At 50.8% G+C, this 20,278-nt stretch overlaps 1 protein-coding gene across 1 annotated transcript; it reads left to right on the forward strand.

Moving 5' to 3' along the window:
• The first annotated feature begins 46 nt into the window (after positions 1 to 46).
• Positions 47 to 15,061, forward strand: Tfr2 (transferrin receptor 2). Its single transcript, XM_051205298.1, has 19 exons — positions 47 to 350; positions 1,298 to 1,351; positions 1,573 to 1,825; positions 1,926 to 2,112; positions 4,590 to 4,730; positions 4,806 to 4,917; positions 5,022 to 5,144; positions 6,826 to 6,942; positions 7,041 to 7,180; positions 7,990 to 8,153; positions 9,239 to 9,358; positions 10,578 to 10,660; positions 10,750 to 10,813; positions 10,916 to 10,983; positions 11,068 to 11,144; positions 11,222 to 11,306; positions 11,396 to 11,623; positions 11,914 to 12,048; positions 14,768 to 15,061. The coding sequence occupies exons 2-19, from the start codon at positions 1,319 to 1,321 to the stop codon at positions 15,041 to 15,043; spliced, it is 2,406 nt and encodes an 801-aa protein (XP_051061255.1). The 5' UTR covers positions 47 to 350; positions 1,298 to 1,318; the 3' UTR covers positions 15,044 to 15,061.
• Positions 15,062 to 20,278: the final 5,217 nt, after the last annotated feature.

Here is a 20,278-nt window from a genome sequence, read left to right on the forward strand (position 1 = left end):
TTTCAGTGGCGTCAGGGCCCTGGAAGTAACAAGAAAGGTGGACTGCGGAGCCGGGTAGTTGCGATGCGGGCTGCCCCAGCAAAGGACATGCGGGGGCGGGGCTATCTCCGGGGCGTGCTCTAGTGAGCGTGGCCTAAGCGCAGGCTTTGGGTCGCCTGGGCAGCGTGGTCCAAGAAATCCAGGGACCTGTTGCTAAAGCGAACTTGGCTGCTGCGTCTTTCTACTCAGGACTCGGCTTTTGACAGGCACGAGGCAGGGGTTGGGGTACTGGTGAGCCCCTACCGCTCAGATCTTTCTGGACCTGGTTAGGACCTGCAGTTTCCCAGGGGAGACCCGGATCGGGAGTGAGGGTGAGGTGGGCCCTGAACTTTCTCATTCAGAACAGCAGGTCCCGGTGTCTTCCGTGCGGCTTGGATTTGAAACTGGAGGGTAAACGGCGGCTCTGGCCCTTCATCAAATTCTTAGAGAGTCGTAGACCCCAAAAGAGAAACAGCTAATTAAGTCATTTAGTGACCCAGGAGGTGGTGGTGCTGGGGAGGACTGTAGCTTGGTTAGGACTTTTATAGTGAAGTGGGCGTTGACCCAGAGATTCCTGACCCTAGGACCTACTCGTGGGTCCCTTCTGACCCCTATACATCATTTATACCCTTCCATCTCCAGCAACGAATATGGGTCAGATTCCAAACAGATTCCAACCAATATGGGTCAGATTAAACCACCGAAGTCACCCCACCAGGATGCCTCTAGGTTGGGATCTACCTGAGGCTGGGGTAGGGACCGCAAGGTCAGCTAACGGGTTAATTAGACGGCTGTGTGTTGGGAAACCTAAAAACCAGATGCAAGGGGTGGGGAGGAGCGGGATTTTTCACGATGAAGCTTCCAAGGGGGGTGGGGATTTTCCCCAAGGACACTGAGACAGTGGGATCAGCAAAAAGGAGGGACCTGTCCGTATCTCCCCTGCCCCCTCACTTTAAGCCCCCCTCCCCCCACCTGTGACCGGAACTAAGGTGGTCAAAGTCTGCTCTGAGGTTTAAAAAAAAAAAAAATTGATTGTTTTGCAGTCAGCCCGCAGCAGTGGGGTTTGTGGAAGCTTTGGTAGGAGAAGGCGCAGCCCCTTGTCATCTAGTGTGAGCCAGACGGGTGGGGGGGTGGGGTTCTGGAAGGGTGGACGGGGCCAGACTGTTCCCACCCTGTGTTGGGGGGTGAGAACAGCCTAGGCTGAGGCTGCCTGCCAGGGCTGATAAGGGGCCCTCTGGGGCTCCCACAAACGGTTTATTATTGGGGGGACTACTTGCAGAGTTCAGGAGGGGGCACAAGCATGGAGCAACTTTGGGGTCTACTGAAGAGAGGGGTAAGACCATGGGGGAAGGTGGTTATACACTTTAGGTCTTCCTCAGGCCCCTCCCTAATGCATAAGATGGCCCCACCCCATGCCCCTTGGGTCCCTCCTCTCCAGCCTGCCTCTGAGACTTCCCTTCCTGCCCAAGTCAGTGACACCATTCTTGCCTAATCCTTCCCCAAACTCTTAGGCCCCTTCCCCTAATTTCATGCCTACTTTCCCGCTCCACGCAGCAACAGTGGTCCCCAAGACCCTCTCAGACCATCTATAAACGCGTGGAAGGCCCTGATCTGGGGCACCTGGAGGAGGAAGAGGACGACTGGGAGGAAGGGGCTGAGCTGCCTGTCCAGTTCTGCCCCATGGAACTCAAGGGTCCCGAGCCCTTAGACTCTAGACCTGGAAAGTCAGCTCCCATCCCCTGGGCTGCCGTGGGTCGAAAGGCTGCCCCCTATCTGATCCTGACTGCCCTGCTGGTCTTCACTGGGGGTGAGTCATCCCTCCTCCTCAGTGAGGGGTCTGGGCTGGGGGCATTTCTGGGGTCTGGTAGAAGAAGGCATAAGAGAACCCACATCTTACCACCTGCCAGCCTTCCTCCTGGGCTACGTGGCCTTTCGAGGGTCCTGCCAGGCATGCGGGGACTCCGTGTTGGTGGTCGGCGAGGATGTCAACTCTGAGCTGGGCCTTGACTCCGGCCTGGGCACGTTGTACTGGAGTGACCTCCGGGCCATGTTTCTTCGGTTCCTTGGGGAGGGGCACCTGGAGGGCACCATCAGGTAAGAGTAGCCTGGCTTCCTGCTTGGCCCAATGTCCAGTCCAAGTCAGACTGGAGGCCCATTCACGTCTCATGTTCCACAAGTCTCCTTTTGGGTCTTTTCATGCTCCTCGCCAGCTTCCCTGTTCAGCGGTCTTTGGAAGGATAGCAGATACCAGGCACTAAATATCCAAGGACCCGAGACGCTGAAGATGGTTTATTTAGGAGGCAAGCAGCTGAGCAAAAGAAAATGGAGGAGCCAGGGCCTGGTGGCATATGCCTGTAGTCCCAGCAGTCAGGAGGTAGATGCAGGAGGATTAGGAATCCAAAGTCAACCATGGCTACATAGTAAATTAGAGGCTAGCCTGGGATACATGAGACCCATCTCAAAAAAATAATTTGTATAGGTAAATAACATTTTAATTTTATTTTGTGTAATGATCAGGTAATGAAAAATAGATTTGAATTTAAAAAAAATTTAAGCACATGAGTTTTTCTTCTCCTCCTCCTTCTTTGGGTTTCTTTCTTTTTTGAAGATTTATCCATTTACTTATTTGATATGTATTGGTGTTTTGTCTGCAAGTATGTCTGTGTGAGGGTGCCAGATCCTCTGAACTAGAGTTACAGACAGTTGTGAGCTGCCATATAGGTGCTGGGCTTTGAACCCAGGTCGTCTGGAAGAGCAGCCAGTGTTCTTGACCTCTGAGTCATCTCTCCAGCCCCTTCTTCTCTCTGTTTTAAACAGTTATTTATTCATTACCAGGGTATGGTTGGTGCTTGGGTGCTGCTATGCATGTGTGATGGGGGTCAGAGAAGAACTTGCAGTAGCCAGTTCTCCTCTTCTACCACACAGAGCCCAGGGATTGAACCCAGACCCTCAGGCTTGACCACAAGGGCCATTTAACCTGCTGAGCATCTCACTGGCCTTCTTCAGATTTTTTGTTTATACTTCTTGGGGTTGAAGCTAGGGCCTTGCATGCTCATAGACAAGTGCGCTGCCGTTGAGCCACATCTATAGCCCCTTTTCTACTTTGTTTAATTTAACTTGCTTTGCTTTTAGCTTTTTTTTTTTCAGACAAGGTTTTGTGATGTAGCCCAGGCTAGCCTCAAATTTGAGATCCTCTCCCTTCAGCCCCCTCTCTCCAAGTGCTGGGGGTGTGCACCTGGGTTTTCCTCCTCCTCTGCACTGAGGATCAAAGCTAAGTTAGTACTATCTTCAGTGTTTATTCAGTCATCTGGATACATGTGTTTCCTTCCTGAGCTAGATCATGGTGTGTCTTTTGACACACAGCAGGGAACTTGATCAAAATAGATGGCTCTATCATGCTAAAAGGCCTCCAGTCGAGGCTGGCGCTATAGCTCCAGTGACAGAGAACTCACCTAGTGCGATCCTCTAAATGGCATGAAGTAAGTGTGCTGGTTCACGCCTGTGATCCCAGTACCTGGGAGATAGGAGCAGGAGGATCAAGAGTTCAAGGCTGTCCTTGACTACATAGTGACTTCCAGGCCAAATGAGACCTTGTCCTCCCCACCACCACTACCCCCAAAATCTTATGAAAGCCAGGAAATGAGTAGAGCTACCTACTGCCAAGTTTTCCTAAATTCACGCCTTCTATAAAGCAGTAAAGGATGAAAAAGACAATATATTGAAAGCTCTGAAAACATGAGCTGATGGAAATGTTTCCTCACAAGACAGACAGACAGACAGACAGTCAGACCAACAGGCTGGTTGACAAATACAGAGAGGATGAAGGGAGGAAACCAGAACCTCAAAAGGTGTAGTCAAAAAGTGAGGCTCAGAGCTGGCAAGATGGTTCGGCTGGTAAAGGTGATTGCTGCCAACTCCACAACCAGAGTTCAATACCTGGGATCCCAGGAGTGGAAGGAGAGAACCAGGTTCTAACTTATCCTAAAGCTGAAACAGAAGTTCTGTGCCTACCTGGGTTTCAAGCGAGTCTTTGGCAATTCAGTATAACCTTGTCTAAAAATAGAACAGAAAAAAATGTAAAGGTGGTTTTGGGGCAATTGCCCTAGCTCAGTGATAAAATGACTTCCTAGAATACCCTACAAGGAAGGGAAGGAGGGAGGAAGCACAGTTAGAAAGACTGGAGGGCAGGAAATCCAAGAGCCTCGTGGCAGATGTGGCCACTCCAGGAATGGCCAGGTTCCGTGATTTGGGGAAGGTAGTTTGAATTCCCTGCGTAGGTAACAGAGTTGGTAACAAACCATGAGAGGGCAGCACATGCCCGAGGTGAGGTGGCAGAATAGGACTAGGTGACAGTTTCTTGCTGGGTGATAGAATCAGACAGGGTGAGGTTCTGTCTGAAGTCCTCCTGCCTCTACCTCTCAAGTGCTTTCTAGCTGAGTTTGAGGCTAGCTTGGGTTACGTTAGATGCCACTCCAGGCCTGCGTTTTTCCCACTTCTGCGGGGGAACATGGGAGCCCCCCTTTCCTGCACCCTCCTCCCACACGCCCCCAGTGTGATCTCTCTCTGCTCAGGCTGACCAGCCTCCGGGAACGCGTGGCCGGCTCAGCCAGGATGGCCACTCTGGTTCAAGACATCCTCGATATGTTCTCACGCCAGAAGCTGGACCACGTGTGGACTGACACGCACTATGTGGGGCTTCAGTTCCCAGACCTGTGAGTCTGGGGAGGCGACAAGGGGACAGGTCACGGGGTTGCACAGCCAGAGGTGCTCACCCTCCCCGTCCTCAGGGCTCACCCTAACACCCTGCACTGGGTGGATGCAACCGGGAGCATCCAGGAGCAGCTACCTCTGGAGGATCCGGAAGTCTACTGTCCCTACAGCGCCACCGGCAACGCCACGGTGAGCGCCTTCCGCCGTCCCGCCATGGGGAGCCTACCAAGTCCTTGATGGGTAGCCAGAGTTGGGAACCGGGCACTGTGCCTCAAAGATCACTATGTTCCCAGGGCAAGCTGGTGTACGCCCACTATGGGCGGCAGGAGGATCTGCAGGACCTGAAATCCAAGGGTGTGGAGCTGGCCGGCAGCCTCCTGCTAGTGCGCGTTGGGATTACCAGCTTCGCCCAGAAGGTGAGGGTCCCAACCAAAGAGGACAGCATGTGAAGCGAGGCGCGAGTGGTCTGGGGAACACGCGTGTCTTCATGGGAAGCTGTCACCTGGAGAAAAGAAAAATCAGGCACATTTAAAAAAACGTTGGCAGAAGACAGGATGTATGTAACCTGTAACCCCAGCTACTTAGGAAGCTGAGGCAGGAGGATTGTAAACACCTGCCTGGGCTACATAACAAGACCCTGTCTCGATTTTTTTCCCCTCGAAACAGGGTTTCTTTGTGTAGCCTTGGCTGTCCTGGAACTCACTTTGTAGCCCAGGCTAGCCTCAAATTCAGAGATCTACCTGCCCATCTCTCCCGAGTGCTGGGATTAAATATGTGTGCCATCGCCTCCTGGCATGCCCCAGTTTTTAAATTAAATAATAAAAATACAGCTGGCAGCCTGATGTGGTGGCACGGGTCTGTCATCTCAGTGCTTGTGGGCAGGGCCAGGAGGATTCGAGTTCAAAGTCATTTTCAGCCACATAAAGAATTTGAGGCCAACCTGGGATACATGAGATTTTGTCTTAAAAGCCAAAGCAGAGGGACAAGGGAAATAGCTCAGTGGGTAAGTACCAGCAAACCTGAATCCAATCTCTGGGACCTTGAGCTGGAAAAAGAGAACTTGTTCTTGCAAGTTGTCCCCTGAAACACAAAGAAATAAACACACGTAATTTTCTTTCCAAATAAACTAGCATATGGGCTTGTGATGTGGCACAGTTGGTAGAGGGCTTGCTGGCATGCACAAAGCCCTGGGTTTGATTCCCCAGCAGTGCATATACCAGGTGTGGTGGTGCACACCTGCAGTCCCAGCCCTGAGGAGGAGGAAGCAGGGTTAGAAATTCAAGGTCATCCCTGGCTACACTGGGAGTTTGAGACCAGCTTGGGCTAGAGACCCCATTTCAAAATGAAATAAGAGAAAACAAAAATCTGACTGTGGATGGTGAGACGCCCCTGAAGGTAAAGGCACCTGCTGTCTAGCCTACTTTAGACTCTCAGGGCACACAGGGTGGGAGGAGAATAGTGACTCAAGCTGTCCTCTGACCCACACAGGCATGCAGCACATGCAAGGCCCTGGGTTTAATCTCAGGAGTGACAAATGTTGACAATGAGCAAAATCAGGAGGTTTGGCCAAATCAGACAGAGAAGAGCTAGGGAGGCTGTGTTTTCTAGTTCATTTGTTTTATTCTGGAGACAAGGTTTCTCTTCGTACCAGATCTGGCTGTCCTGGAACTCACTCTGTAGACCAGGCTGTCCTCGAACTCACAGAGATCTGCCATCACCCCTACCTCCGCACTTGCACAGAGGTTTTTTTAAATTTTATTTTAAAATTTTTGCCTGAATGTATGTCTGTTCACCATTTATGTGCCTAGTGCTTGTGGAGATCAATGGGATGTCAGATCCCCTGGAGCTGGAGTTACAGACACTGTGAACTTCCATGTGGGTGCTGGGAATCAAACCGAGGTTCCCTGGAAGAGTGGCCAGTGCTTCAATCACTGAGCCATTTCTCCAGCCCTGGGCACACAGGTTTTTAAATGCTGCAGATGCACTGAGGGAGGGTTACAACATTGCCAAGCGATACCTGCACACGGTCCCTTAAGGATGACAGCTGCAGATGACAGGAGCAATTTCACCTTTCCTTGCTTTTCTATCCTCCCTCAGGTAGCCATTGCCCAGAACTTTGGGGCCCAAGGAGTGCTGATATACCCCGACCCAGCAGACTTCTCCCAGGACCTTCACAAGCCAGGCCTGCCCAGCCACCAGGCTGTGTATGGACATGTGAGTCTTGGGGGAAGCCAGAACCACCTTCCTGGGGCGCAGGGATACACAAAAAGGGCTTGTTCGGCCCACAGTTTCAGGTACCCCTTCCACTTTAGGTGCACCTGGGAACTGGAGACCCCTACACACCTGGCTTCCCTTCCTTCAATCAAACCCAGTTCCCCCCAGTAGAGTCATCAGGCCTTCCCAGCATCCCCGCCCAGCCCATCAGTGCAGACGTTGCTGTCCACTTGCTCAGGTAAGAGATGCACTGTGTGTGTAGGGGGTGGGGGATGGGTTGCTGAAGGGTCCCTTGGGTGAGTAAGAAGGGGACCCTGGGACTCGGGAGAGAGTTCTGTCAGTAAAGTGCTTACTGATCAAGTGTGAGGACTTGATTTAAATCCCAGAACTTGTGTTAAAAACAAAACCTAAATGTGTATGTGTGTATGCAGTCTGGAACTGGAGGGACAAACAGGTTGATCCCTGAGGCTCATTGGCATCAGCTTAGGGAAATTAGTGAGCTTCATGCCAAGTGCCGATCCTGTCAAAGTCATAGATGCCTCAGTGGGTGAAGGCACTTGGCAGCAAGCCTGAAGACCACCTCCAGATCTCTCATATGCAGAGAGGGCCGACACCCACAAGTTGTCCTCTGACCTCCACACGTACACTGTGGCACACTCGTGCACAAACAAGAAAGTGTATTATAAACGTACAAACAAGAACCAAAAAGAGGTTAGCCCTTAAAGGCAAGACGTGAGGTTGGCCTCTCTCTACACACGTGTGTGCATGCACATTTCTACACACATGTGCATGTGTACACACACAAAAGAAAGAGATGGGTGCACCCTTCATCAGGTCCCACCATCTGGTACACCCACAAGTGCTGAAGACTCTTTCCCTTGGGTCACAGCCTATACCACCACTGTCCATGGCAGCCCCAGGCAAGGCACAGAGCCAAAACTCTAGAGCCAGACAGTGGGAATAAGAGAGGATGGAATGTGGCTCTAGGCTCTTCTACAGCCTAGGCCACACTACCACTTCAAGAATTTTCTGCTCCATCCCTTCCAGGAAACTCGAAGGCCCTGTGGCCCCCCAGGAATGGAAAGGACACCTCTCAGGTTCTCCTTATCACCTGGGACCTGGGCCAGACCTGCGCCTCGTGGTCAATAACCACAGAACTTCTACTCCCATCACTAACATCTTTGCCTGCATCGAGGGCTTTGCAGAGCCAGGTGGGCTTGTCTAGCCAGCATCTCCCACAGTTCAGGAGGCTCTGCTCCTAACCAACCAGAGAGGACTGATACAGGAGGCCCTGGAGAAAGGCCAGGAGTGACACCCAGGGAATGGAGGCTGATGAGGGACTGATGAAGGGTAGCAGTGAAGAACCCTCCAAATGGGCAGTGTTGCCCAGTAGTGAGCTCCCCATCTACTGGGAGTGAGCAATCGTATGTTGGATGATGTTATACTAGCTATCCAAGCACTAAACAAGGGCCACATTGGACAGATGACTCTGGTAGTGGCAATCAAAGGTTGCTGAGCAGGCTTGGCAGGGTGGGGCAGACCTGGGAAACCCTAAATGCTCGGATGTCAAGGGAGAAGCAGAGAGCTGGGGTGACACTCGGATGAGGGTGTTAGAGGGGGCAGTAGGAGCAAGGGAGAGCTGCAAGAGGAAAGCAGGCTAAGGAAGGTGCTGAGCCTGCCTGAGCAGGGAGAGAATGGAGGGTTTGATCAGGCATGGTCGCTCACATCTGTCATCCCAGTACTCAAGAGTCTGAATTGGGAGGTTAATGAGGTCCAGGCCAGCCTAAGCAACATAGCCTGAGCCTTGAGAACCCGTATTAAGGACAGGAAGGAGCCAGGAATTGTGGCACATACTTAGAGACAGGAAATCAGAAGTTCAAGGTCAGTGTAGAAACAAAGCAAAAAAAAAAAAAAAAAAAAATTCATACAACCTGTTATGGTGGTGCATGCCCATAATCCTGGCACTTGGGCAGAAGTGTAGGCAAGAAAATCAGGAGTCCGAGACCAGTCTTGGGTATGTGAGATCCTGTCTCCAGGAACAAGCTGGGAGGGTGTCTGTGTTGGGATCTCCAAATGTCTATTGATTGATCAGTCCGTCTGGGCAGGGGCCAGGAGAGATGGGCATGGTCTTCTGACACAGCAGGGATTAGAAAGCTGTGCTTATGGGAATGGGAGCGCCTACAGCATGGAAGCTGGCAGCTGACACAGCAGGGGTGGGTGGAGAGGAAGGAGCCAGGCTCTGGGAGCACCCACCCTCCAGACCCACATGGGGAGACCTTGCCCCCATCTTCCTCAGATCACTATGTTGTTATCGGGGCCCAGAGGGATGCATGGGGCCCAGGAGCTGCCAGGTCTGCAGTGGGGACTGCCATCCTGCTGGAGCTGGTGCGGACCTTTTCCTCCATGGTCAGCAATGGTAAGGTCGGAACCAAGACCTGGGTGAGTTGGGGCTGTGTCCTGAGCTTGGCCTAGGTCAAAGGTAGTTGGCAGCATATCCTGGAGAGAGGTCACTCGGATCAGAGTCTCTGATGACTGGAGTATCCAGTGTGTGGTCTGGGCCAGTAACTTCACTAATATACCATTTCCTCATCAATGTGTGAGCCTGGGGGACTGACCAGATGCCTTAGTGAATAAGGACACTTGCTACCAAGTCCAGTGACCTGAGTTTGATCCTCAGAAGCCACATGGTAGAAAGAGAGATCCAGCTTCCCAAGGTGGTCCCCTGATCTCCACAAATATGCCATTGCACGCGCACACACACGCACACACACACAAAAATAGTTTTTCAATTTTTAAATGAGTTGACCAGACATACCTATAATTCAGGCCCTCGGGAGACTAAGGCAGAAAGGTCAATATTTCAAGGTCATTCTCAAATACAGAACGAGTTCTTGGCCAGCCTGGGCTACATGAGTCACCATTTTATAAAACAAAAACCAAACCAGACAAAAGCCAGACTTGATGGCACATGCATTTCCTCCCGGTACTGTGCAGGAAGATCAATGTGAGTTTGAGGCCAGTTGGATCTACATAGCAAGACCCTGTTTCAGAACAAAACCATTAAAAAAAAAAAAGTTAAAAAGAGAGAGTTGGGCCATAGCTTAGTTCTAGAGAATTTGCTTAGCATTCAAGAGGCCCTTGGACCAATCCCTACTACTGCAAAGGAAGAAGGGAGAGAAAGGCCAGGCCATGCCTGTTATTCCAGCATCTGGAGTTGGAAGCAGGTCATCTACCATGTAGGGAGTGTGAGGCTAGCCTGGGCTACTTGTGACCCTGTCTTGAAATGAGTAAAGGCAGCAAGATGGCAACAGCCGGCACTTGTTGCTAAGCCTGAGCTGGAGTCCCCGTATCCACATGGTGGCAGAGAGAACAGACTCCTGCAAGTTGCTCTCTGATCTCTACTTCCCCGCACTGTGATGGGTGTGTGCCCACACACACACACACACATACAAATGAATCAAAAACTAAACGGCATCTTTAGAAGCCACTCCAAGGGATTACTATTCAGTCAGGGTGGGGGCAAGGCGAGATGGCTGAGGATGCTGGGTTCATGAGGACAGAGTGGACACCCTTTGGGGACAGGAATGGGAGAGGATGAAAGGGAGTGTTGACCCCAGTTTCATCCCTCTGTGTAGGGTTCAGACCTCGGAGAAGCCTCTTGTTCATCAGCTGGGACGGAGGTGACTTTGGCAGCGTGGGATCCATGGAGTGGTTGGAGGTGATTAGGGGTTCTGGGCAAGTAACCAGGTAATGGGGAGAGATGGAGGGGGAAATGTTCCTTTTTCACACCTTCCCCCCCATCCTCAGGGCTACCTCAGTGTGCTTCACCTCAAAGCTGTAGTGTACGTGAGCCTGGACAACTCAGTGTTGGGTGAGCTGGGCAATGTTGCCTCCTTGGCGCTCTCGCAGGTCGGTCTATGCCATTGAATCTACCCTGAGCCTGTCATTCATTCCTCCCCTCCCTTCTCTTCAGGAGACGGCAAATTTCACGCCAAAACCAGCCCCCTCCTGATCAGCCTCATTGAGAATATCCTGAAGCAGGCAAGAGAGGATCAGGACTGGGGACACCAGATGCGCCAGCTGGAAGTAGACACAGCCTGACTTACACCCCTCATCCTACCACAGGTCGACTCCCCGAACCACAGTGGACAGACGCTCTACGAACAAGTGGTGTCCAACAATCGCAACTGGGATGCTGAAGTGTAAGTTTGAAATGGAGACTCGGGTGGAGGCTGAGGGGGAACAGAGTCCTCAGAGGCCTTCAATCTGCCTGCCCCAGGATTCGGCCCCTGCCCATGGACAGCAGTGCATATTCCTTCACCGCTTTTGCGGGGGTCCCAGCTGTGGAGTTCTCCTTCACGGAGGTGAGATTCCCCAGCCCTTGCCCCAGGACACCAGGCCCCCAGCCTGTCAGCACCACGTTCCTGCGCCCAGCCCTTCCATGTCCCGGCAGGATGATCGGGTGTACCCATTCCTGCACACGAAGGAGGACACCTATGAGAATCTGCACAAAATGCTGCGAGGTCGTCTGCCCGCCGTGGCCCAGGCAGTGGCTCAGCTCGCTGGCCAGCTCCTCATCCGGCTGAGCCGCGATCACCTGCTGCCTCTCGACTTCGGCCGCTATGGGGATGTGGTCCTCAGGCACATCGGCAACTTCAACGAGTTCTCTGGGGACCTCAAGGTTCAAGATGCCAATCCCGCTCCCAGCCTAACGGGCGCTTCATCACTAGGGGTGTCTGGCTTCTCCTCCCCCCAGCCCTGAGAGCTAGGTCCTGTCCTGCAGTCTGGAGCTTTTTATTTCTACCTCCAGTCACCTAAATCCCCGAGGACACAACCAATACAACCCAAGTGCCTGGGATCTGCCCTCCCTAACCTCAAAGGCCTGGTCGTCTCCCTGCCAGCGCTTTGACCCCACCCTAGGCATCGGCTCTGGCACCAATCTGTCAATCTCAGACTGTGCCTCACCCACAGGCCCGCGGACTGACCCTGCAGTGGGTGTACTCCGCGAGGGGGGACTACATCCGGGCGGCGGAGAAGCTGCGGAAGGAGATTTACAGCTCCGAGCAAAGCGATGAGCGTCTGATGCGCATGTCTGATGCGATGAGCGTCTGATGCGCATCATGAGGGTGAGGCCCCGCTCCCTCCCGCCCCCTTCTGGCCTGGGGTCCCTATCCCAGAACCTCGCAGTCTAAAGCACTCCTCCTCCTACGCTTTCCCTGTCTTCTGCTTGTACTATCTCGGGCATACAGAGTTCATAAACCGGTCAGGCTAGAAGACCCAACCTGTCTGTCACATTTGCAGGCTCTGCCAGTAGATGAAGCGGATAAGAAAGGCCCGCCTTTTTGTTGTCTACTGTTTAACCCGCAAAGCCTGAAGTATTTACTCCATGGTTATTTGCAGAAACAGAGTTTGCTGACCTCTGCTTTAGACTGTGTGACTTGGGTCTTGGAGAACAGGCAAAACATGGGTTTATGAGGTTGATGTAAAGAAAAGATATTTCAGGGTGGAGGGTGAGGCAGGGAAATGGACCTGGCCTTTCTTGGGAACTGTGCATGAATGATCAAAGCCAGAAAAGAGATGCTGTGGATCACTGAACAGGGGCCAATTGTGGGGAGCCTTTGCATAGCTGAAGAAATTAGGTTTGGGGTGTGTGTGTGTGTGTGTGTGTGTGTGTGTGTGTGTGTGTGTGTGGCGGGGGTCAAATCGGGGCATTGTGCATGTTAAACAAATGCCTGACCATTGAGCCACACCCCCAGCCCCTCACTGGGGGATTCTAGGCAGATGCTCTACCACTGAGCCACACCCCAACCCCTCACTGGGGGATTCTAGGCAGGTGCTCTACCACTGAGCCACACCCCAGCCCCTCACTGGGGGATTCTAGGCAGGTGCTCTACCACTGAGCCACACCCCAGCCCCTCACTGGGTGATTCTAGGCAGGTGCTCTACCACTGAGCCACACCCCAGCCCCTCACTGGGGGATTCTAGGCAAATGCTCTACCACTGAGCCATGCCTCCAGTCCACTTTTCTTTTATGTTTTGAAAGTCTTGCTAAGTTGCCCAGAATAATCTTGAACTCACTTTTGATCCTCCACCTGCCTCATTCCTTCAAGTAACCAGGATTACAGGCATGTGTCTTCAGGCAAGGCTCAGAGTTTGGATTTTTAGTGTCTAGGCATCACAAAAATTTCTTACAAGGAGGTGAGGTGGCAAAGCGGGAGTACCAATGGCCTGAGGAGGAAATGGACTTCAGGAAGGATGAAATGCCTGAAGGGGGCGCCTGGACTCTTGAGTTTAGTAGGACTCAGCGTTTAGTAGGAAAAACACACTCGCGCAGGGTGTTGAAAACAGAATTCAATAATGAAAATAGCAGCAGGCATTTGTAGAGAGCTAACAGAGGCCAACGATGTTACTTCATTTTGTTCCATAGCAGGACTTCCTGCGATGCTGTGAGGTTGGCAGTAGTGTAGTCTGATATGAGGCTCAGAGAAGCGAAGTAACTTATTTCATATAGGAACTAAATGATAGAGCCAAAGTTAGAGATGAGGGACTCTGACCCTACAGCCTGTGCTCAATGCCATGAAAGAGGAAGAGCAAGGGAGAGGGAAAGGAACGAGAGAAGGAAAAGGAAAGAAAAGAGAAAGCTAGGGCTGTAGCTCAGTCCATGGGGTGCTTTCTGGGCCCCATCCCCAGAAACAACTAGGTATGGAGGGTTTGTACTCCCATGTCTTGAAAGGTTGAGGTGATGAGACCTTGCCCCCCACCCCCCAAAAAAAGAAAGAGAAAGAAACATGGGTGCCAGGGACGGAACCAAATGCACCGTGTTCTACCAGCAAGCCATGCGCGCAGCCTCTGAATCTCATGTTTAAGAAGATGATGCTGCCATCGTGTGAGGCCATGTTCAGATAGCCCCTAATTCTGTAGAACTGGTTTCTAGGAGTGATTTGGCAAAGTGGCTGTGTCCACTGAGGCTCTGGTCCAAGCCATGGGCACACGTGCACTCTTGAACAGATGTGTTGACAGGGCTAAGTGCTGCTCCTGTGGAGATGCACACCTATAAATCCACAATTTCATGTCTCCCGAGGCTGAGTCAAGAAAATGGTGAGCTTGCCAGGCCGTGGTGGCACAGCCAGGCAGTGATAGCAGGCACCTTTAATTCCAGCACTCCAGAGGCAGAGCTGGGTGGATCTCTGTGAGTTTGAGGTCAGTCTGTCTACAGAGCGAGTTCCAAGACAGCCAGAGATGTCATACAGAGAAACCCTGTTTCAAAAAGAAGAAGAAGAAGAAGAAGAAGAAGAAGAAGAAGAAGAAGAAGAAGAAAGAAAGAGGAAAAGAAAAAAAGAAAGAGAGAAAGAAAAGAAAATGGTGAACTTGAGGCCAGTCTGGTCTACATAGTGAATTATAGCCTGGGCTACCTATAATTTTGTTTCAAAGGAAAGCAAATGGTTAGGGAGAGGGCCCGGTTGGTAAAGCGGGTCCTGAATTCAAAGCACCTCTGGACCTCTGACTGAGGAGAGGCAGAGGAGGAACCCGGGACTCACTGGCCAGCAGCTAGTGTAGCCAGATTGGCAAGTTCCAGGTTCAGTGAGAGACGCTCTCTCAACAAATACTGTGGAGTATGACTGAGGGAGCCTTGCCAGCTGTTGGCCTTGGCCTCCACACATACACACAGGCACACAAGGGATGTTGAGTGTACAAAGTACATCCTCTGTGAAGCAGGTACTAGAGGGCCCCAGGGTGGGTTAGGACCTATCGGAGGGAGGAGTGCCTGACCCTTAACCGCAGGCAGGCACCCTGGCATCCAGACCTCTCTCACTTTTTCTTGCAGGTGGAATTCTACTTCCTGTCCCAATACGTGTCGCCAGCCGACTCCCCATTCCGCCACATCTTCCTGGGCCAAGGCGATCACACTTTGGGTGCCCTGCAGGACCACCTGCAGATGCTGCGCTCAGATGGCTCCAAGGCCAACTCCTCCAGGTTGGCACCAGGTTTGGGCTTCCAGGAGAGTCGCTTTCGCCGCCAGCTGGCGCTGCTCACGTGGACGCTGCAGGGGGCAGCCAATGCGCTCAGCGGCGATGTCTGGAACATTGACAATAACTTTTGAGGCACCAAGCCCTTTCTGAGCCCCATGTGAGTCTCCTGTCTCCCTATTTGAGTGGTGCAGGCGAAAGATGCCCCATGCACCTCTCATTGCTACCTACTCTCATTAACACCCTTGGTCCTGCAATGTAGGTGAGCCTTATTTTCTCAGCGTGACCATCATACTGTCGCTTATCCAGAAAGCAGGTTTCTTCCCATTGCTGGTCCTTCTGCGTGCAGGGGCAAAGTCCTCCATATTTAGAGACTACCTAGGCTAGGATCTGGCTAGCTCTCTTAGTGGGAGGTCTGTGATGGGAGGCCCAAGGGAATTAGATGTCAATAAACCAATTGGTAACATCTGTTGTCTGTAAGCAGTTTTGCTTCTTCTTCATGACATCCCCACCCCTCACACCTGCCTTGAGACCTAGGGAAGGAATGAACACAAGGCACCAGACAGCATGCCTGCAAGATAATATCTCAATGGGGAAAATAACTGTTCTGTTGCCTAAGGAAAAGACTGAGGGATAACTCCTCAGGAACTGCTGCTTGCTGCCAAGCCTGGTGACCTGAGTTCAATCCCCAGGACCCACATGGTGAAAGTTTGTGGCTAAAAGCACTGGATGCTCTTACAGAGGACTCTGGTTCGATTTCCAGCACCTCTGTTGGAGTCTGTAACTCATGTTCCTGGTGGGGATCAGATGCCCCCTTCTGTCCTTCATAGGTACTGCATGCTTGTGATGCACATATATGCTGGCAAAATACCAAGCTCCGAGGGGGAGGTGCATGCTGTTAATCCCAGCACTGGGCTGGGGGAGTGGGGTTGGGAAAAGACCAAGGGGATCTCTGTGAGATGGAGGCCAGACTGGTTGACATAGTGAAGTTCAGGGCAGCCAGGACTACATAGTGAGACCCTGTCAAAGAAAGGGGTGGAGGGAGGGAATGTAAGTCTTGGTATAGAGTAAAAGTGCAAGGCTCTTGTTCAAAATGTAGGACCAGAAGGTTGGGCAGTGGTGTACACCTTTAGTCCCAGCACTTGGGAGTCAGAGGCAGACTGATCTCTGTGAGTTCCAGGTCAGCCTGGTGTACAGAGCTAGTTCCAGGACAGGCTCCAAAGCCACAGAGAAACCCTGTCTCAAAAAACAAAACAAAACACCCCCCCCCACACACACACACAAACCAAAACTGAGTGTGGTGGTACAAACTGACAATCTCAGTGCTGGGGAGGTACATTGGAGGGCTCATTGGACAGCTAGCCTGGCTTAATCCATGAGCCTCAAGTCTCAGTGAGAGACCCCACCTTATTTTTTAGAAAAATGATTTGGGGCTGGAGAGATGACTGAGAGGTTAAGAGCATTAGCTGCTCTTCCAGAGGTCCTGTGTTAAATTCCTAGCACCCACATGGTGTCTTGCAAGCATTTATGAGATCTAGTGCCCTCTTCTGGTGTGTAGGAAGAACACTGAATACACAAATATAATCTTTAAACATTTATCTTTTTTAATAAGACTTGTAAAAAAAATCTTTAAATTGTGGGGCGTTTGTGGCGCATGCCTTTAATCCCGGCACTCTGGAGGCAGAGGCAGGCAGATCTCTGTGAGTTCGAGGCCAGCTTGGTTTACAGAGCGAATGCCAGGACAGGCTCTAAAGCAGTGCAAAGAAACCCTGTCTCAAAAAAAAAAAAATCCTTAAATCGTGCATGTATGTGTGTGGGTATTTGCACAAGCGCGTACAGTGCCCTTGGAGTCCAGAAGGTGACAGACCCTCTGCAGCTAAAGTTAGGTATGGTGGCGTGAGCCACCCGATTGTGTGTGCTGGGTCCCTGAAAGAACAACAAATGCTCTTAAACACTGAGCCATTTCTCCAGCCTCTGTCTTCAAAAACAAAAAGGAGATGTTTCAGCATGTGGGAGCACTTGCTGCAAGCCTGATGACCTGGTCACGTGGTAGGAGGAGCTAACTCCATAGGTTGTCCTCTGACCACATCCATGCACGTACCCATGGGTAAGCAAGTGTATACACACACAATAAATAAATAAATGCAAAAACAATTAATGGAAAGTAAGGTGGACAGCTGCTGAGGAACAATACCCAGGCTTGACCTGTGGCCTCCACATGCACACATGTGTGTGTACACATGCACTCACACACATATGAACATGCTGACATGGGCCCCTGTAAGACTGTACTGGTCACATACCTCTTAGGTTGACCCTGTCTGGGACATTTTCTCTGGGATCCCCTATGGCCAACCTCTGTCCAGTGAGGGTGGAGACTTAAATGTGAGCTATAGTTTAGGAGATGCTAAGTGATGGTAGGTAGTTCTTTCTCTTTGTAATTAAAATTTTGCATTTATTATATTTTTATTTATTTCATGTGTGCATGCAAATGTCACAGCCTATAAGTGGAGGTCAGAGGATAACTTGTAGGAGGAGGCAGGTCTCTCTTCTGTCCTGTGGGGCTCTGGGATGGCAGTCAGGTCACTAGACTTGGCAGCAGGTGTCTCGACCAGCGCTTTCTCTTTAATCATGGCCTCAGAGCTGCAGCCTGGCTTTTACTTGCTTGGTAGTGGCATAAATGTAGCTGGCATCTCCTTGTTACTTTCTTGCCCATAGTATAGTCTGGGAGGTCTCACACAGCTCCTCCGGCACTGGGAAGTAGAGATCTCCTCATCTAGAGCTTGGGATGCTCCAGGTTCTGAAGCATCTTCTCTCTGCCACCAAAACTGACTTGCTAGGTTCGCAGGACCTTGGACCTGAACTGGGATCAGAAACCTCAACTGTTACCTTCCTTTATACATTTTTCAGTGGAGTTTTACAACCCTTCTTCCCCTCTTGTGCAGACAGAAGAATGACACTCACAAAGATGAAGATGCCCACATTATCATCCCCCCCCCATACAGGTCGATAAATGTCATCTGGTAGGCAGAATGGCTATGCAGTTGGGACTCAGGGTCTCTTTCCTCCTCCTCTTCCTTCTACTTCCTCCTCCTCACCCTCCTTTTTGTTTTTGAGGCAGAGCCTCATGTAGTTCAGGCTGCATGGAATTCTCCAAGGGGTTACCATGAACGTTTGAGTCCTCTGCCTCTTGCTTCTCAGATACTGGGATTAAAAGCATGTACTGCCGTGCCTGGCTAAGATTAAAGATCTGAATTGTGCTTGGAGTTCCCAAAGCCATCAACTGAAGCTTTGCCTCTCAACACTTCAGAATGTGACTACATGGATATAGGGATTTCTTTTTTAGACATGATTTTTCAGCATATCCCTGGCTGTACTGAAACTCATTTTAGAGACTAGGTGGGCCTTGAATTCAGGGATCTGCCCATCTCTTATCTCCCATCTGTGGGGATTAAATAAAGGAATGTGCCACTACCAGCCAGCTTCTTCTTTGGAAGACCAGGGCTCACTGTGTAGCCAAGCTGGCCTTGAACTCAAGATCCTAGGATCAGCCTCCTGAATGCTAGGATTACAGAGTATGTTAGGTATTGGACCTTTAGGGCTAAGTGAAAATGAAGAAGTAACCAATCATGGTAGCACCTACCTGTCAGGCAGAATGGGCTTCTTGTGCTATTTATACATTTTTAGAAGGTGTATTTGTTTGTTTTATTTGTATGAGTGCATGTATGTACATTCACCCAGTATATGCCTGGTGCCCAGAGATGCCAGGAGAGGATGACAGATCCCCTGGGACTGGAGTTATAGATGATTGTGAGCCACCATGGGAACCAGACCGTTATCTTCTGCAAGAGCGCCAAGAGCTGTTAACCACAAGGTGTGGTGGTGCAACCTTTTTTCTTTTTTTAATTTTTTTTTTTTTTTTTTTTTTTTTTTTGAGACAGGGTTTCTCTGTGTAGCTTCGGAGCCTGTCCTGGAACTCGCTCTGTAGACCAGGCTGGCCTTGAACTCACAGAGATCCACATATACTATTCTTCCAAAAGATGTGAATTAAATTTCCAGCACCCACATCAGGTGGCTTACAACTGCCCCTAACTCCAGCTGGTGGTTTGAAGTTGAGCTGGTTTCAGGTGTTTAAATACTCGATTCTTAGCTGGTAGTTGTTTGCCTTATTGGAAGAGATAGGCTGGGGTGGGCTTGGGTGAGCTTTGAGGTTTCTTTCAAAAGTCTAATTCCCAGTGTGCTCATGCTTGTGTTCAAGATGTGAGCTCCTGGGCTACTGCTCCAGCCCCATGCCGCCTGCTACCTTCACTCTGCCACAGTGAACTTTAACCCTCTGAAAGCATAAGCCCCAAAGCCCCCCACAGCCTAGCTGGGGAAACTGATAGCGTTCATCCATGTAACAGACTTACGTTATCTTGCTGACTCTTGGTTGTCAATCAACCATGTGTCTAGTGTCCCTAGCTCTCCCTTCTCCACCACACCCCTGCATCTGAAGGGGGGCCGTGAGACCAGAGGCTACCTTCTGAAGGCCCTGTTCTCTGGCTGTGTCAGTTTACCACTCAGTTAGAGTGAGGTCTGTCAGGCCGCCTATCTCAGTAGGGGCCTCGGGGTTTCTGATCCACGGGAGCTGAGGTCATAAAGAGGCACCAGCACGGGGCTGGAGAGATGGCTCAGCAATGAAGGGCTTTCACTGTTTGCAGAGGAGCAGGGTTCGGTTCCCAGCACCCACATCAGGCAGCTCACAACCACCTGTGACTCCAGTTCCAGGAGGTTCTGACATGATCTTCTGGCTTGCATGGGTGTCTGTTTGCACATGGTACACGTACGTGCACTCAGACTAACAGAATATATATATATATATATATATATATATATATATATAATTTTTTATTTAAGCCAAAAAACAAAAAAACAAAAAACAAGTCAGCCCAGCAATGAAAGAGGGCTGAGTACACAGCCCCATTGTCAGGTGCTTGGCCAGTGGGCACAGGATTCTGTTTCATCCCTAGCATAAATGGGGTGTGTAATGATGCATATTCCTAATCCCAACATTCAGGAGGGAGAAGCAGGGTTAGGGATTCAAGGTTTCCCTCCATGACATAACAAATAGAGGCTAGCCTGGGCTACATGAGATTCTGCCATGAAACAAAAGGTAATAAACAACATAGGTCTGGGGCTGTCAGTGATGGCTCAGTGAATAAAGATGGTTGCCACCAAGCCTGATGACCTGGTTTGATCTCTGGAACGCACCTGGTAGTAGTGGAGCTTGGAATTCCACAAAGTGCCCTTTGACCTTCACTTGAAGGCCATGGCATGCTTGTGTCAGTCCCCTCCTCCAAAAATAAATAAAAGTTAAAAAAAACAATGAC

This window comes from Phodopus roborovskii, unplaced genomic scaffold (assembly GCF_943737965.1).
Source record: "Phodopus roborovskii unplaced genomic scaffold, PHOROB, whole genome shotgun sequence".
Taxonomy (NCBI): domain Eukaryota; kingdom Metazoa; phylum Chordata; class Mammalia; order Rodentia; family Cricetidae; genus Phodopus; species Phodopus roborovskii.

Bases quoted from the DNA above. Each gene is read 5' to 3' on its own strand.
- Tfr2 (XM_051205298.1), top strand. From the start codon at position 1,319: ATGGAGCAACTTTGGGGTCTACTGAAGAGAGGG. The intron at 1,352-1,572 runs GTAAGACCATGG...CGCTCCACGCAG, and splicing joins GGGGTCTACTGAAGAGAGGG to CAACAGTGGTCCCCAAGACC. The intron at 11,145-11,221 runs GTAAGTTTGAAA...TGCCTGCCCCAG, and splicing joins CGCAACTGGGATGCTGAAGT to GATTCGGCCCCTGCCCATGG.